Source organism: Sus scrofa, chromosome 13, assembly GCF_054392235.1.
Source record: "Sus scrofa isolate SSC_HxYL_T2T_F1_AM1 chromosome 13, Sscrofa_HxYL_maternal_Yorkshire_Landrace_v2.0, whole genome shotgun sequence".
NCBI lineage: Eukaryota > Metazoa > Chordata > Mammalia > Artiodactyla > Suidae > Sus > Sus scrofa.
Genome location: NC_139395.1, coordinates 21,083,326 through 21,102,345, shown reverse-complemented (window position 1 = coordinate 21,102,345; position 19,020 = coordinate 21,083,326). Strand labels below are relative to the sequence as shown.

The 19,020-nt window shown below is 36.7% G+C and overlaps 1 protein-coding gene across 9 annotated transcripts in view; it reads right to left on the bottom strand.

Annotated features, from left to right (window-relative positions):
• The window catches only part of KCNH8 (potassium voltage-gated channel subfamily H member 8), a 447,861-nt gene that overhangs the window by 208,550 nt on the left and 220,291 nt on the right, over positions 1 to 19,020 (bottom strand). For all 9 annotated transcript variants that reach the window (XR_014824095.1, XR_014824098.1, XR_014824099.1 and 6 more), the window contains exons 4-5: positions 7,343 to 7,470; positions 1,298 to 1,538 (exon numbers count right to left, since the gene is read on the bottom strand). Coding sequence is in view for 5 of the 9 variants with exons in the window: in XM_084989953.1 (XP_084846079.1) it covers positions 1,298 to 1,538; positions 7,343 to 7,470 (369 nt within the window). In the remaining 4 variants the exon portion in view is untranslated. The remainder of the gene's footprint in view (positions 1 to 1,297; positions 1,539 to 7,342; positions 7,471 to 19,020) is intronic.

Genomic DNA, 19,020 nt, shown 5'->3' with positions numbered 1-19,020 from the left:
TTGAAATGCCTCTCCTACAATTTTCATTTAAAATTCTTTTTCGAACTAGAATGTTGTTATTTGTGATTAAACAGTGATTTAACAGCCCTTTATGGTTATACTTTTCCAATAAAGAACAGTTTAAATGAAAAAAAATATTAAAGAGAAATTTCCTTGAGTTTGTAGCCTTACCAAGCTACCTAACTAGACAACATTGCCATCTAGTGGCCTAAACATACTACGGCCATCACTTTTGGGGTGGGAGCTAGGGTCCTAGCATAGGTCTGAGGGGAGTGCCCAGTAAGTGCAATATTAACAGTGAAGCCAAAGCCACACCAAGAGGATATTAACTCTTCCAGGGCAAACCTGGGCTGATATTCAGTTAGAGAACCCAAAGCTATACCAACTCACAGAGAAAAAGTACCACCATTGAAACAAAGTTTTGATCTGCCTCACTTTCTTTATTTCCTTTTCTTTGAAATTTTAGGGCCCATTCTTTTCATTTGAATATTCACCTACTACTTTAAAACACTTTCCAAACATTCTCTCATCTTTACCACAAGGATGTTGTCATCATAAGAGGGTAAAAATGCAGGAATCAGACTGCTCACGGTGGTCAAGAGCCCAAAGGGAATCAAAGCCTTAATGGAGATCTAGAATCTGTCTTAGAATCAGCAAGCAAGAGCAAGGATTTAGGGGCAGAAGAATAGGAGAAGGCTTATGAGAGTGAAGCAGGTGCAGCTTCAACTGAGGTTCTCAATACTTAGAGGTAAATATTCTTAGCAAAACATCCCTCAGGGCTTCTCCTATATTTAAAAACAGATACTCAGTGCTTCTGCTGATTGACTAGAAGGTTTATGTAATCCTTTCCTTCTGCAACTAGGCCACCTAGGGCAACCACCTTCAACATACTGGAAAGGCAGGGATGGGCATGAAGAACTATGCCCAGGACTGGATCATAATGAGAATGCCATTGATGGGTTCCTGCTAAGCTTCATCTCTGACTCTGTGCCGGTAAGATCATAATAGATGTTGCGAGTACACACAAAACAGCCATTAAGTCTTTTTTGGCCCACTTTTGATGAAATAAGGATAGAAACAAAAAAACATCGGTTTAGATCTGTTTGAACAAAAGTTTAGCGAGAAAGCTGGAAGAGGTAATTTTCAGAAATCCAAATCTGTGCTCCTCCAAAATTTGCATCAGAGGCTGAGTCATGCCCATGCAAATGGACCTTAGTTCAAATTCGTGTTAGAAAAATGTGGAGCATGCTTACTTCCCTTATGCAAATCTCCTAGGAAAACAGTCATTGGTTCTTACCTATAATAAAAAGAATCTCCACTGCAATGTCACTGACTGTTGTGCTCCGAGTCGTAGATAGGTCATCATTGCCAATAAAGCAAACGTTGTAAGGTACGGTCACCGCAACATAAAACGTTGCCAGAAGAATAAGCCAGTCCCAGCCAGCTTTAAAAGTGCTAAAATGCAAAAGTATGAATTTGGACTTTTTTGCATCAGAAACTTTATACTCCGGAAATGCTGGTTTATCTACAAAAACATTCTGTGGATAAAGACAAAAAAGAGAGAAGGGAGAAACACAGTATTAGAAACAAGGAGCACATAGCCTTAAACACACACTTCCGTGGGGAGGAGCACACACACAATGGCAATACATCTTAAAAGGGACTTTTAGAAGTGGGTGATGTAAAAAGTAGAGCTGTATGTACATATTAAAATTGGGGAGCTCCCAATTAGTACCTGTGAGGACGTGGGTTCAATCCCTGGCCTCATTCAGTGGGTTTGGGATCCAGTGTTGCTGCTGTGGTGTAGGCCAGCAGCTATAGCTCCAATTTGACCCCTAAACTGGGAACATCCATATGCCGAGGGTGTGGCCCTAAAAAGGAAAATAAAATAAAATAAAATAAATAAAATAAAATAAAATAAAATAGGGCAGAGAGCTTTGTTACAAGTAATAAGAATGTGCAACATGTAGTCATCAATGTTAATAAGTGAATATGAAGAATAAAAAGATCATTACCTAAAATGTCACCTAGAAACATCCAAAGTTGCAAGTATAATCCTACATATTTTAATAACACAAAGATACAGTTATGTTCCTATTGTCATGGGGACATTCCATATACTTACAGCTTTGAGATGACAGGTCATTATCTAAAGAAGATATTTGACCTGAAATTCTAATGACAGCAAAGGTTCCCCTTTTTGGCCACACCCATGGCATATGGAAGTTCTCAAGTCAGGGACTGAACCCATGCCACAGCACTGACTCAAGCCATAGCAATGGCAATGCCAGATCCTAAACTGCTAGGCCACCAGGGAACTCAAAAAGTACCTTTTTCAAAATACAACCAACCAGATTATGCTGACTACTTGCATTTTGTATTATAGTTGTTGGTGAAGTTGGGAACCCAAATCTCATAACTTTGATTGACATGGATTTATTCTGATACTGGCTAGCTCTTGTTAAGATGGCAGAGTGAGAAACAGTTACTTAAGAGTTATTATTCAAGTCATGGAAGGAGAAAGGCAGTGTTCACTATGCAGGTGATTAAATGCAGAAGAAAAGCTGGAGTTTTTATAGCTGCAAAAGCACTTCACTTTGAAAGCAGTCCAAATTGATGAACAATTCTCTTTATTGCTATGAGACAAAGGGAGGCCCAACAATAGTGTGTATAGAAATTTGACGGTCTATGACCAGATATTTGCAGACCTGGCTTTGACCTCAATTAATGAGAAACACAAGATAGGTAATGGAAACTTAAATTTGAAAGTTAAGTTGAATGAATAGAACAGTTTAAATTCTGGAATACCTGTTACTTGCAGGTCACAGTATGTTCTCTTGTTTCAAGCATTGAAGGAAGGGCAAATTAATGTGCTATGTTCTGGGATTAATGTACTTGAAGATTTGGGAATGGCTCAGAGCTAAAAGGAACATTAGATTTCTGGTGGTGACTATCAGGGACCAAATATTTCTGCTACCTTAATATTGATGCCTCTCTTATCTTGCAATCTCTCCTTGGTAGGCATTTATAACATGTGTTTCTGCTTCCTGTTAATATTCTCACTCAACCCACAGGGCACCTCATAAAGCCTGGAGTTCATGGTGGGGGAGGGACTGCTTCACTCCTGCCAGATGGTTCTTTGATGCCTATCTGCCACCACGTCTATATTCCCTTCAATGTCCTGACTTGACCTGCTTCCTTTGTCTTATTTTGGTTTCTAAGAGAAGTTCCAAAGTTGGATTGTCACATAAAACTGAGAAGAGAAGAAAGAAGTACAACGGTTGGGCGTCTCATCAAAGCCGAGGCTGGTGTCTAGAGGAGCTACTTAGGCTTCATTAAGTATTAATCCCAAGGTTGATAATCCACAATAAGGCAAGATGGATTCTAATATGAAATTTTCAACTATTTACTATAATAACATATCACCAAATGCCTAAGAAGACTATCTCAATTGTTATCCCAATGAGTCTTTTCCTATTATGTGACAGAAGTGAAATTTTTACTTTATTTGAGAAAGAAGCCAGTTTTATGATTGAAGTTAGGGAAAACTCAAGTTTTTACTTTATTTTTTTTGATTATGCTGATTACTTGAAGCATTAGTGATGCTGATTGAAAAAGTCAGCCATGTAACAGTTATCTCCACAAATCAAAAAATAAATCACAATATTCCATTTTATAGGCTATTTAAAACATATCACCTGAATTCTTTTAAAAGATATTGAGAATTCAATACATCTCAGATTAGACATAAGTTTTAATAGGATTTAATTCAAATTGTGCATATGTCTTGACACAACCACCTGAGTGAAAAAATAGATGCCCTTCTCCTCCTTGATTTACAAAGTTTTAGCCAAAACCTTTTGAATGGAAGAAAATTTCTTACCATTGGAAAAGTGTGCTTTTAGCAAGTAGGGAGAAAAAAAACATGTTATTTATAACCCTGAAACATAGAATTTGCCTAAAGAATAATAAAACCAACTATTCTTGATTTTAGTCATATATTATTTATTAATTTTGAAGCATATTCTTTGGCACTCATGTTGTTTGAGCTGTTTAACCTTGACCCTATAAATTACTGAAACACAGAGACTAAAGCCTAATTAAGGTAATTGCTTCCTAAACTGTTTTTGCAACATTTCTTTGAAACTAACTTCTGAATGAGCAAAGGGATGGGAAGTGTTTCTATGGTCATCATGCTGAGTACTTTCAGGGTAGTGTATGCCTTTGTTAACGACCAGCCCACTGCCCTGCTGGTCATGGTTGAGCAACTAAAGTACTGTCCTTTCAAGCTCCCAAGGCTCCTACATGATCTTTTGGGTTGAAGACACTTGCATCATCCCATCATTTAACAGACAGAGTCACAAATCAAGGAAAGCAGAAATTAAAACTCTTTTCTGGAGTTCCTGTTGTGGTGCAGTGGTTAACGAATCCGACTAGGAACCATGAGGTTGCGGGTTCGGTCCCTGCCCTTGCTCAGTGGGTTAACAATCCGGCGTTGCCGTGAGCTGTGGTGTAGGTTGCAGACGCGGCTCGGATCCCGCGTTGCTGTGGCTCTGGCGTAGGCCAGTGGCTACAGCTCTGATTCGACCCCTAGCCTGGGAACCTCCATATGCCGCAGGAGCGGCCCAAGAAATAGCAACAACAACAACAAAGACAGAAAAAAAAAGACCAAAAAAAAAAAAAAAAAAAAAAAACTCTTTTCTAAGATGTACGAGGCAAAGTTAGAGCCAGGTCTAAACGGTGTTAGTTATATCCTGATTCTCAGAGCTTGCTAATGGCCTGATGAGCTGCTCTATTCAGAGGTGAATCATATATTCCTATTCCACAGAACTGTATCAGAATCAGCAAAGTAGGGGCAGAAGCACCATGGCTTTGAGTCAGAGGCTTCATGGTTGGGTCACCTATCTGCAAGCTCCACTTTAGAGATAAGTTGTTCTTTTCTCTCATTAAAATTGAAGTAAGAAAAATCCTATCTAGTACTGGCTTACTGTAAAGATCAAGATCAAATAACATGACTACAGCAAAAGGAATCTGTAAATAGCAAAGAGGTACAAAAACAACAAGTTTCTTTTCTTCTTCCTTTTTTTTTTTGCATGTGAATGTTAGTTAACACGGCTAGAGTTCCCCAGAGACTGACTGGTTATCCAGTAAGCCATCCAGATCTTTGTTTCTTCTTCCCTCCTCTCTCTTTCTGCTGTCTTTTAACCATTCTCCTCTGTTCTCCTTGAAAGATAGTGAAAAGGACCAGTCCTGATTCCACACTTTGTTTTCAGAACTAAGACATTACCTGTATTGTCAGAGTCACTGTGTTGATTGGACATCCTTAATTACCATGTATTATTTTAATGCTCCACCTTGATGTTTTGTATCTCTTAAACAAATGCAATTTAGCAAATTAGCCAAGCAGTAGGAGTTATGATTTTTGAAATGTGATTTTCAAGTACTCTTCTATATTTGCTGAATTGCAAAGCAAAACAGTATGTTCCGTGAATGCATTTTTAAGTTCCCTAACACTTGGTACCTTTAAATGATTCTTGACTAAAGGCTAGAAGACAGTGTCATCTTTCAGATTTACAGAATCTCTGGCTAATATTTATTTAGGTGCCTTGCTGGCAGGCTTGCATAGAATCAAGCTCAGATGTGGTTACCTGTGTTTCTCCCCAGAACTTGTTTATTTTCCATAAGGCTGACTTAGTAACTGAAGGCAGGTGTAATGAGGAAACAAAAGAAGGATTCATAGATCAACTGGTGCGCACTGTTTCAACCCTATCCCTGGACTCTCAGGAAACCAGTGACACTAAGGCACAGGTATCCCTAGAAAAGCTTTATAGGAAGTCAAGATAAACTGATCAGTGTGTGACTCTTCACAGCGGAGCATGGCAGATCAGCTCCAGTGTGGGTGATGGTCCTGGAGCACAAACGAATGGAAACAGCTTGTCTGGCTTCCAGAGAAAAATCACATGGAAGCAGAATTAGATTTGCTGCCCCTTTCATGTCAGATCTCCCTCCACATATAGGATTGGGCATCTTTGTTCACACAATCAAATAAGTGGACACTTTTTTTTTCTTTCTTTTTTTAGGGCCACACAGGAGGCATATGGAGGTTACCAGGCTAGGGGTCGAATTGGAGCTGCAGCCTCCAGCCTACACCACAGCCACAGCAATGTGGGATCCCTAACCCACTGAGCAAGGCCAGGGATCGAACCTGCATCCTCATGGATACTAGTCAGATTTGTTTCCGCAGTGCCATGAAGGGAACTCCCAGATAAGGGGACACATTTTGTGTCCGATGCAAGCCTCTGTTTTATCAGAGCATTCATATGTCAGATTGGGTAGTCTTGAACTCTCCTTGTAAAAAGTCAGATGCCAAAGAATCTCTTGTGTCCTTAGTTCCTAGAATCTTGGGATCTGAGATCAATTCCAAAATAGGTCTGATTGTTTGATGTGACTTTTTCTAATGTCATTGCCAAGTTAGACCTTGACTCTTGGTACCTGCTGCCCTTAGTCACAAATGTCCCTATAGTTGAGTGTTCTTGGGATTCCACAGTGCAGATTAATGATATTAATGTCATTTGAAAAATCATTTTTGAATATTTACAACTAAAAGGACTTAGTTCTGGATTTCTCATGGAAATCTCTTAGTTCTAAGAACCAATGATGAAATTAACTGTGAATTCCAGAAAGACATTATGTCACATAAAACTCTGCAGACTCACCTTTTATAGGCTCTGTTATTTGCTGTGGCTTTTGACAGAGAACCACCAGGTTTCAGAAAGGAACCCTACTATAAATTATTAAGAGTGTGACTTAAAAAAAAACTACATAATACATGGCATATCATTTCAAATCCAGTGTTCCAATGTGTGAAATTTCCAACTGTGTGTTGCATAAAAGGTCAATTTCTAAACGGAGTAATAACTTTAATTGGCTTATGGTCCCCCTGGATGAAAACACGAAGTGAAATGAGATAAGGTACAAAGTAGATGGAACTAAACTTAAATTAGAGAAATTTTAACCAACAAACTATGAATATGTAATATCATTTGCTGTATCCTCTTGTTCATAAAATGTAGCTGGTCCCATTTACAGTGTCCCTGGTACCCTACTGTACTGACAGCAATAATATTCTATGCTGTGATAACACTATGATTAAGTACTTTTATTACAGAAATGCCTCATGACTGCTGACCTTTTCCAGTTTGTTCTTTATAGGAAAGCACAAGCCAAAGTGGAAGAAAATCAAGGAAAGCCAATAAATGGGTAATTGAGCCTTTCTTTAGTGAATCAAACTTTGCCACCAAGGGAGACTCTAGCATTCATAATGTATACACACACCACCTACATTGTTTATTTTCAACTTGTTCTTTTCTCTTCTTTGCAGGTGGCCAGAGATGTGATAAAGGACTGCTCGGCTCCGTCTCCGGGCTGAATCCAAGTGGGTCCCTGCTCTTGATCTTCCTTTGGCTTTGTCTGGGGGAAAACAAAACACATTAGGTACCAATGAAGGCATCATTTGATCCCAAGAACACCATTTTGGCAGTTTCTTCTCAGAGTTCACAGTACGTATTTTTCAATACCTAAAATGATCTGCTGGCTCATAATAACATTTAATTTAATTTTAATTCTTCAATATTTATATATTTCTGTCAACATATGAACATCATTTTATTTTAAAATTAAAGTAAAACATCCAAGAGCATAGAGGAGCTTTCAAATAGTTCCGGAAAATACCGCGTAAGAAATCTTACTCCTTCCTTCCTGCTATTCCACATTCATATCCCTAATTTTATTTTCAACCTTTTTTCTTGATTTCTTCCAGAAAAATATCTATTATTTATGCTATATTTATGTTTATTTCTTTGCATAAATGGAAGTTTACAGTAAAAAATATTCATATGTTTTTCACATCAAAATCATGTAAATCATTCCTAATATGCACATTATAAGTTCTCGCTCATTCTTTTTTATAGCTATGAGTATACCAAGTTAAGGATATAATTAGCCTTATTCATTTTACTATTTTCCTACCATGAACATTTAGGCTAATCCAGGATTTAAAAAAAAAAATTCTGCAGTGAAAATTCTTAAATGCACAGAGCTGTGCATTGGTGTGCCAAGATAGTCAGTAAATAAATTACTAGCAGTGTATGTACATTTCAAGTTTTGGTATACATCTTCCAAATTTCATTCCAGCAGCTTATACTCCCAGCAGCAGTTAGTGGACATGCCTGCTTTACTACACACATGAAAATTATAAAAGATAAAATACGTGTTGTCTAACATTTTAATAGTTGAAAAATACCACTATATTGTTTGAAGTTGCATTTTTAAAATGATGAGTGTAAATAAGCATTCACTTAAATATTTATTGTGCATTTGCATTACTCTTAACGATGTCTATTCATATTACTTTTGCCAATTTTTGAATTAAGTTGGTACTTTTTTATTTATTTGTAAAAGCCCTTTGTATATTAGTCACCATTTCTTGTCATACATGCTGCTGACAATGATCCCATTTTCTTACTTGACCTCTGATTTTATTTACGCAGTATAAAAATTTTAATTTTTATGTTGTCAGACTTATCAATCTATCAATTTGTGGTATCTAGACTTTATATCCTACATAACCTATCTTCATTCAAAAATTATTATTACTATTTTTTGTCTTTTTAGGGCCACACTCATGGCTTATGGAGCTTCCCAGGCTAGGGGTCAAATTGGAGCTGCAGCTGCTGGCCTACACCACAGCCACAACAATGCAGACACTTAACCACATCTGCAGTCTACACCATAGCTCACAGCAAGGCAGAATCCTGAACCCACTGAGCAAGACCTGGGATCAAACCCGCATTCTCATGGATACTAGTTGGGTTCGTTAACCACTGAGCCACATCAGGAACTCCTCAAAAATTATTTTAAAAAATCTATACCTGTTTTCTTCCCACATGTTTAGTTTTTACTTTTTTATTATTTTATTTTATTTATTTTATTTATTTTTTATTTATTTATTTTTGTCTTTTTGCCATTTTCTTGGGCCGCTCTCGCAGCATATGGAGGTTCCCAGGCTAGGGGTCGAATCAGAGCTGTAGCCACCAGCCTATGCCAGAGCCACAGCAACGCTGGATCCGAGCCGCGGCTGCAACCTACACCACAGCTCACAGGCAACGCCGGATCGTTAACCCACTGAGCAAGGCCAGGGATGGAACCCGCAACCTCATGGCTCCTAGTCGGGTTCGTTAGCCACTGCGCCACGAAGGGAACTTCTAGTTTTTATTTTTTTATTTTTAACATTTAAATCTTTAAGCCAATAGGACTCTATTTTACTAAAGTTATGTAGGAATCCAGCTATTTTATTTTCTTACCAAAGGTCTACCACCCAAGGGAAATAAATAAATTGATTATATGACATTAAGAAACATTTAGTCTTTATGTGGTCAGTTGGTGAACATATAATTTCATACTAAGTAAACTGTATATACGTTATAATAATTGCAAAACATAAAAATTAAAAACATATCTATCTAAGTTTTACCATCAAACCTCTATAGCATTATGAAGGCTGTCTTGATTCCTCTTCATAAAAATGAGTGGATTTGGTTGCTACCTCGGGGAAGCCATGTAGCTATTATTGATGGCCACTGTGTGTCAGGCCCTGTTCTAGATTCTTAGTATTAATAAATTTCCATTAATGCTCATAAATACTAAATGAGGTAGGCATTATTATCCTCTATTTACAGAGGAGAAAACTGAAGGGTCTAATATAGTGTCACATGACCACATGGCTAGTCAGTGGTGCCAGTCTGTGAAGCCAAATTGGTCTAAATTCTCTACTTCCACCTGTAGCACCAAGTCCTTTAATGATTTAAATCAATGCTCAAATGCCACTTGGTGTCAAGTGTCACACAGACTGATATGTATGATAACTGCTGCCCATCTGAGCCTGATCTCCAAGTGTTTCAAGGATTTTCACCACCACCCCCTCATTCTCAGTCCATTCTGGGGTGCTTTTTTTCTTATTTTTAAAATTATTTAATTAATTTTTAACTTCTACTTTTTATTGAAGTATAGTTGATTTACAAAGTTGTGTCAATTTCTGCAGTGCAGCAAAGTGATTAAGTTATCTGTATACATATACACATACTTTTTCATATTCTTTTCCATTATGCTTGATCACAGGGTATTGAATCTAGTTCCTGTGTTACACAGTAGGACTTTGTTGTTTGGGACGCTTTTAAACGACCAGGAAATGCTTTATTTACTCCAAGAGTCTAAGCTTAAGTTACATGGTTTTTTAATTGTTCACCTTTTGCTTTAAACTTTGAAAGAATGCTTAAAATAAAATGATATATTACTCTAGACCTAAATCAATAAAAACAGATTCACAAAAGAACACAATGTTGAAGATCAAAAGGGGCACTTTTGGGGGAAACGCTACTGAACAAAGCAGATTTCTCTGTGCTACTGAAAGTTAAGATCATGCCTTCGGGTGTTCAATTTTTGGTCTGCAAAGGACACATAAATTACATCAGAAGATGTAATTATTAAGCCATCAAGGTGTAATTTTAAACATATTTAAATTGGAAAACTGCCCGAGTTTTAAGAAAATGTCAACAGGACTATTTAGGAAAGGCCAGCCGGCTGCTTATGAGATATCAGTTGGTATCAAATTGCTAGGTGGAATTACAGTGCTAACAAGAAAATGGACCAGATTAGAGCTGCATGACAGTCAATAAACTAAATCCCTTCTCAGTGGAGAAATCTAATTATTGGAGAGCTCCTCCAAGTCAACTACTTTTATAGTCCTAAAAAGGAAACCCTCAAAGGGTAATGTCAACGAATGTGTATGTATTGGTCTTGGCTCTAAATGGAAGAAAAAAAAGTTTTCCTTGAAACGTTTTAGTCACAACTTAACCCTCACAAGATTGGGATTGAAAATCATTCCACTTAGGTGATTTCAACTCTCCTAGGCAAAGGAATGAATTTAAAATGGTCCTGGGAAGGGAGTTCCCACTGTGGCTCAGCAGTAACAAACCCAACTAGTATCCATGAGGACACAGGTTTGATCCCTGGCCTTGCTCAGTGGGTTAAAGGATCTGGCATTGCTGTGAGCTGTGGTATAGGTCACAGACATGGCATGGATCCAGTTTTGCTGTGGCTGTGGTGTAGGCCAGCAGCTGCAGCTCCAATTTGACCCCTAGTCCGGGAACTTGTATATGTGTCAGGAATGGCTCTAAAAAGACAAAAAAAGTCCTGGGTTGGTAGATCCTGAATGGAAAAAAAAAAAAAAAAAAATTATAAATAGAATAGAGACCAACTCATTAAAATATATAAATATACATATACATACAAAATATTTGTAATAGCAATATTCATAATTTTCATATGCATACACATAAAATATACATGCAAAATATACACATGCATGTTTGTGTGTATAACTAGAAACAAGTCAAATGTCCATAAATAAAAAAATGCGGTATAATCATGACATAGGATGTTAAAATTTCATTAAATTAGATTTAGAATAAATGGAAAACGAATGAAATACTGCCTACCTGTTAGCATAGAAATATCTCAAAAACATAATGAGTTCAAAAGCAATAAATTGAAGACCACTGACCATATGGCACCATTTTTATAATATTCACACATGTGCAAAACTAAGTTACATATCACAGAGGGAAATGTATTATAAAACTGCCCATAATCACATGACCACAGCAAATTGTGAAACGATTGGAAAATATAGTCTCTAGCTGGATCACCATGGACCTTACTAAATGGAATTAGCAAAATTCTATTTTGTAAACTGGATTTGGGGTGTATGAGGATTTTAAATAATTCTTTCATATTACATGTATTGCATTTTTTAGCATAAAAAATATTGCACAACAAAAAAAGGACAAGACCAACGTGGTACTGAAACGGTTAACTGTGGGACCTGCCGGAATTCTTGGGAGCAGGGGTGAGGGTGGGGCTTCGTTTGCTTAAGATAAATGGATCAGGGTTAAAATTCAAGGGAGGAATAGATGTTAACAAGATGAGGGGTAGCAGAGGGAAGAATATTTCTGAGAGGAAATAAAAGGTATGAAGAAGGCCTTGGTCAGGAAGGTGCTCAGTGTCTTGAAAGAACTCAAAGGAGTCCTTGAGGACTGAGATGTAGAGAATGGGAAGAAAAGAAACAGCAAAAGTAGAAGGTAGGCGGAAGCACACTTCACTTCCTCACACTACCTTAGCCACACTGAGGGGCAGACAAAGCTGAGGAATATAGTTCCTAGTCCGGCAGCCACGTGCCCTGTGAACTCATAGCTGTCCCTGAACAAGTCTCTCAGACACAAAATAAACCTGTATTCTCAACTGCAAAACTACCACAATATACAAGAGAAAATCAAATTAAACTAGAAGGATATACAATTGAAATCAGAAATAAAAGAAAGTGAGAAGAAAGTTTAAAGAACATATGATCCGTAAAACCAGAGGAAGATTAAAATTAAACTTCTGGCAATTGTATTCAAGGGAAAAACAGAGACATCGACAACAATGTTAAGAATTTTAAAAGGACCATACGTTTAGAAGTGGTTTTTTGGGGGGTTTTTTTTGTTTGTTTTGGGTTTTTTTTGTCTTTTTTTTTGGCGGGGGAGGGGGGCGCGGGGGGCGCTGTACTCATAGCAGATGGAAGTTTCCCGGCCAAGGACCTAATCTGAACTATATCCGCGACCCACACACAGCCCCAGCAACGCTATTTCCCTTGATCCACTGCACTGGGCCAGGATCAAACCGGCACCTCTGCAGCTACCTGAGCTGCTGCAGTTGGATTCTTAACCCACTATGTTAAAGCAGCAGTGCTTCAGATGGCTTTAAAGGTCAATGTTTTCAAACCTTAAAGGAACAAATAATTCTTTTATAGCCTAAGAACAAAAAAGAGCCTGAAAAATTCTGAATTCAATCAATAATTCTGGAAGATTCTGATGCCAAAACTAGGTGAGTATAATACAAAAAATATATCACTTTGAATATACACTCAAAAATCTTAAGCAATAATACATCAGTATGCTGAATACAGACATGTGTTAAAAGAAAATAGAGATTGCATATGTGGGATTTATGCCAAGGATGGTTCTATCTTGAGAAAATCATAATATAGTTCAGCAGATTTATAAAGGAGAAAATTCATGTATTATCACAGTAAGTATTAATTTTTTCAAACACGACTACATAAATAATTTTTAAAATAAACTTGTAGTAAGCAAGCAATAGGAGGAAGGAATCTTCTTTAACTCAATAGATAATATCTATTGGTAACTAAGGGAAAACTCATATTTAGTGAGATGACACTGGAAACTTCATCGCTTCCAATTTACAATTTATGAAAAGACAAAAATTTGCCCAAAAAAATAGAAAATTAAAGTCAATGTAAAAAGTCATTCTGGAAAATTTTGAAAATACAGAAAAATAAAAAAATAAAGAATACCTAATTGTTTTCAATTAGGTATTTCATGCATGTCCTTCCAAAATTTTACTGGATTTATTTCTCACTATTCAGTTACAATTATATAACATGTATACCATTATTCTTTCAATATTAAAAAATAACACATGGACATTTTACAAAATTTAGAAGTGTAGGCAGTGTAAAAGAGGAAATTAATCTCTTTGATAAAACTATTCCCAGAAATAATTTAACATTTCGGCAAATTTATTTTTTGATTTTGTTCTAGGCTTTCTTTATTTTTTCATATCCTTGACCTCATATCATGTAACTAATCTTAAATATAACTAACACAGCAATAATCACAGGTTCTAGATATGAAAAAGGCTAAAGGGAAAAATAATCTGCCAAAAGACATGGGAGTAGACTCTTAGCTTTACTCAGGAAAATTGTCCATAATGCAGTTCATTCAATATGGACTATATGCATGTATCCATATCTACCTATCTTATCTGTAATTATTTTTAATATATAATTTTTTATTTCTTTTTAGGGCTGCACTCGCAGCATATGGAATCTCCCGGGCTAGGGGTCCAATTGGAGCTGCTCCCAGCCTATGCCACAATGCCAGATCTGAGCCACATCTGCTACCTACACTGGAGCTTGCAGCAGTGCCAGATCCTTAACCTACTAAGTGAGGCCAGGATTGAACCTGCATCCTCATGGATACTAGCCAGGTTCTTAACCTACTGAGCCACAATGGGAACTCCAAAAAATTACTTTTTAAAGTTTGCAATGTAAATTTTCATTTGGCCACGCACTAAGACTTGCTTTCATGATGAGAAATGAGACCACTGAATGATTCTGTGTATGCTAAGCTCCACATCAAGATACTGCCCCCCACCCCAGAATTAAAAGGGTTAAGTCTGTGGCCACTGGGAGTGTGCCTGCCCAGAGCCCTCACCTCTAAGCCCTCAGTCCTCTCTGTCATTGCCTTCAGCTGAAGGAAATAACCTTGACCAAGATCACAGTCCTTTCCCAGAGTAGCCTGCATTCAAGGACTAGTCAACAGAGGCATGTAATGGGAAGCCACCCCCACCCCCAATCCTGAAGGCTACCTAGTTTTAGGTGGTGGTTACCTAGAGTCAGCAAAATATCTTGTTGCAACTATGTTTCAGCCCAACTTCTTCCTAAACTCAGTCTTTCCTTCTCTCCCTTTACACAGTCCTTTGTTGAGCCTAGGAGGACTCCCTAAAAAATTCTTGCAATCTCCATCTCAGAGCTGTTTCCCAGAGATTCTGACCTTCATCAACAGTGTTGCAGCTTAACCCTGGTTCACAGGGTCTAAATAAACACAGCTAGTTGGTGTTTAAGCGATGATTACCATCTGAACTGTGGGGTAAAGGATGTGCCCCAGAAAAAAAAATCACTATTTTTACAATACGAAAAAATGACTTGAAGGAAAAGAAGAATAATGTACTGAATTATTACAGGGCCTAGTTTACTCTATGTACTGAAGAATCCTTCTGGATTAATAATATAACTGGTCCAAACTGGTTTAGGCAAGAGACATATTTATAATTTCTACATTATTAGATTTATAATTTTGAATTATTTCTATTGGCTGGAATACAGCTTCAGGTAGTTTTTTCAGGAGATTGTTGGGTTATGTATTTTATGGTCTTCCATATACTGAACTGTGAACTGTGCAATGGTCTATTGTGACTGTGTTACTTCAAGAGTGTCAGAAAAGGCTGCAAGTCTCTGAATCTATCAGATGAATGGTGTGCCAGGACAGGGTGGTGGGAGCCATCCAAACCAGATGTAGGCAGTAAGGAAAAGTGTTGTCTGTAGAAAATTTAAAAACAACAACTAATCCAACTACATTTGGTCAGCTTTTTGTTACCACCATGTGCTGGTAATTTTCATAATTTCAGTGACAAAACATTCCTCCTCGACTCCAAATCTTTTGTGAATCTTGATTCGAAACAATTGCTGTGGTTATTGTTCAATTTTAATAATATATGTAAGATTCAAAATTAGCCCATTTATAATACAATTACAGACTGGGAGAAAATATTTCCAAATCACATCTCTGACAAGGGACTTATCTCTAGAATACATAAAGAACTCACAAAACTCAACATTAAGAAAACTGATTAAGAAAACTGAACAATCTACTTATAAAGTGAACAAAATGCGTGAAGAGCTATGTCACTTAAGAAGATGCAAAAATGGCAAATATTCACATGGAAGGATGTCTAACATCATTAGTCATTAGGTAAGTGCCAATTAAGAGTCCAATGAGAGGTCACTACGCACCAAGTGGAAGAGCTAAAAATGAAAAACAGTGACAATACCAAATGCTAGAGAAGAAGTGGAGAAACTGGGTGTTTCACACATTGCTGATGGAAATGTAAAGTGATGCAGTCACTCTGGGAAAAGGTTTGGTGGTTTCCTGAAAAACAACTAAATATGTACTTAACCATACAACTCAGTCATTGTATGCCTTGGTAATTATCCTAGAGAAATGAAAACTGATGTCCACACAAAAACCTGTGTGCAACTGTTCATGGCAGCTTTACCATAGCCAAGAACAGGAAACAACTCACATGTTGTTGAAACAATGAATGGTTAAATAAATTGCGGTATATCCAAGCCATGGAATATCACTGAGGGTAAGAAGGAACAAACTATTAATATATGCATAACCTGAAGAGATCTACAGGCATTATATTAGGTTTAAAAAAGCTTATCTCAAAGAGTTACATACTACTTGATTCCATTTACATAACATCTTTTAAATGTTGGAGATGGAGAACATGGTAGTCATGCCTTAGGGATAGTAGAGGGTAGAGGGTGTGTGACTCCACAAGGCTAGCAAGAGGGCGATGTTTGTAGCGATGAAATAGTTATGCACCTTGATTATTGCGGTGGTCAAACAAATCTGCCCATGTGATAAAATGGCATAGAACTATACACACACAATGTGCCAATGCCATGTCCTAGTTTTGATATTTACATTATTATTATGTAAAATGTAGCTATTGGAAACAACCAATACTATCCTTGAAAGTTCCCATGAACCTATAACCATTTCATGTAAAATAGAAGGTCAAAGAAGTTCTTTTCATGTTACATCTAGATATTGGTTTAACTAATTTCGACTGCAGCCTATTGAGGCCTTTTAATCACTTTTTTTTTTTTTTTTTTTTTTGTCTTTTTGCTATTTCTTTGGGCCGCTCCCGCGGCATATGGAGGTTCCCAGGCTAGGGGTCTAATCGGAGCTGTAGCCACTGGCCTACGCCAGAGCCACAGCAACGCAGTATCCGAGCCGCATCTGCAACCTACACCACAGCTCACGGCAACGCCGGATCGTTAACCCACTGAGCAAGGGCAGGGACCGAACCCGCAACCTCATGGTTCCTAGTCGGATTCGTTAACCACTGCGCCACGACGGGAACTCCTGAGGCCTTTTAATCACTTTAAACACTTGAGAATCTAAGCTGCGTTGAATCCCGGAGCTGGATTTTCATGCTCAATGATGCTGGCCCATCTCAGGAGTTTGTGTCAGTTTGAGAAAAGAATCCTTCCTCAAAACATATTAATTCCATGTATTATAAATTTGTTAACTTGAACTGATATTGTCAGAATATGACACTTAATTGTCATGTGCCAGAAAATTTATGATAAAAATACAAATTTACACATCCACAAGGCAAATGTGTGTATTTTTATATCTGTCACTCATACATTTAATGAGATACACATGGTTTATTGTTGTATTACTAATATTTAAAATAGAGTCTAGTATATAATTTGATTTTTTTAATGAACAAATGAACAAGTTAAGAAAACCCTTCCTTGTTATATATTTTGTATGGCATTATTCATCTGTATATCTGTTGATTACTAGGAATCTGGCTTGATACTATGCTTATCAAATAACCACTGTCACCATCATTGATTTCATCTCTTGTCATTTTAGTCTACTTTTCAGAGAAATCCTTAAAGATTATTGTTCATAAGACTAGAGGCTATATTTTACAGAGTCATATATTCTATACAACTTCTAATGTAATTATATTTAGTCTATGCATTTACATTATGAAATAAACATTTAATTGAGTACACATATATACCAAAAACCCCAGGCAAATCAAAAGTGGACAGCTTGATTTCTGGTTGGTACTTATCTTGACTATTTAAATCCAAGAAAGATTATACAGAAGTATGGAATATATACATATATATCTACAGGGAAACAAAACTACTAGGACTATATATAGAACTCAGTCTCTGGCACACCCATCAACCAGTTTCAACAAATATGCATTACATGCATTGTCTTGTTTAGTTCCATCCACCTTACTCCTTCATGTTTTTTGAGGCAAATTCAAGGTATCATATCTTTGTTTAACCTATTTATCTATCCTTCTATCTACATACATAAATACATATATATGATTAAAAGATTTTGAACATAATCATAATATCTATCATCTAACTATATAACCATAATATTTTGACATTATCAAATATCCAGTCATTTAGGAACCATGTTTTTTTTAAATTGGGATACTTAGATTCCCAGGGTTTAGAGGTGGTGGTATACAGATGGAAATGTGCTGAAGGTGAAACAGGAAAAAATCACCAGGCAATGTACAAGGCTTGCAAGTCCCATTTCTGTACGTCTATTTTATAAAATGGGCTTATGAATGACATTTTACTGAATTAAAGAACTCTATATTTTAAAGAAAATGGAAATTACTAAATAAGCAATCTTGAATTAAAATTTAAAAAGTAATATACCAGAGGGGAATAGCTGGGGGTGGGGTGGGGATAAATTATGAGTTTGGGATTAACATATACACACTATTATGTATAAAACAGATAAACAACAAGGACTTACTGGGAACTATATTCAATGTCTCGTAGTAACCTACAGTGGAAAAGAATCTGAACAAAAACAAACTATATATATATATATATATATATATATATATGAATGAATCATTCTGCTATACACCTGAAATTAACGTATTGTAAATGAACTATACTTCGATTAAAAAGAAAAGGTTAATAAAAAAGTAACTTCAATTCCATTTTTTCGAAACTAGGAAAAAAATGTACATTTAATAGAGAAGTGAACTAAATAATCCTTTACACAATTCTTGGTCTTGAAAACATATTACTAAATTGTTCAAAAATCTTGCTACTCATAACTTAGTACAGAGGTAGAGGTAAGTTAATTACTAACCATAGCTAGAGTTAACTAATTGATTTCTTTATTCATGCAGTTGATTCACTTCAGCTGTTCTGTGTAAGGAATTTAAGTATTTGGGGAAAGTTTGGGAGGAAGCTTTATGTAAGAATTGGCTAAAGAGACAAAAGGAGAATTGTTTTAGGTTTCAATGGCAGGAATTCAGTTTCCTTTGAATAGACTTCTTATTGCATTAGAAGAAATCAGAATAATGCCAGAGGATTATTACTATAGCAGGTAGTTTTTCCCTGGAAGTGAGAAGCAGAAATATCTAAAATAATTTAAAAGTCTGAGAAGACCAAGCAGCAAAACAGCAGGAAAAAAAGTG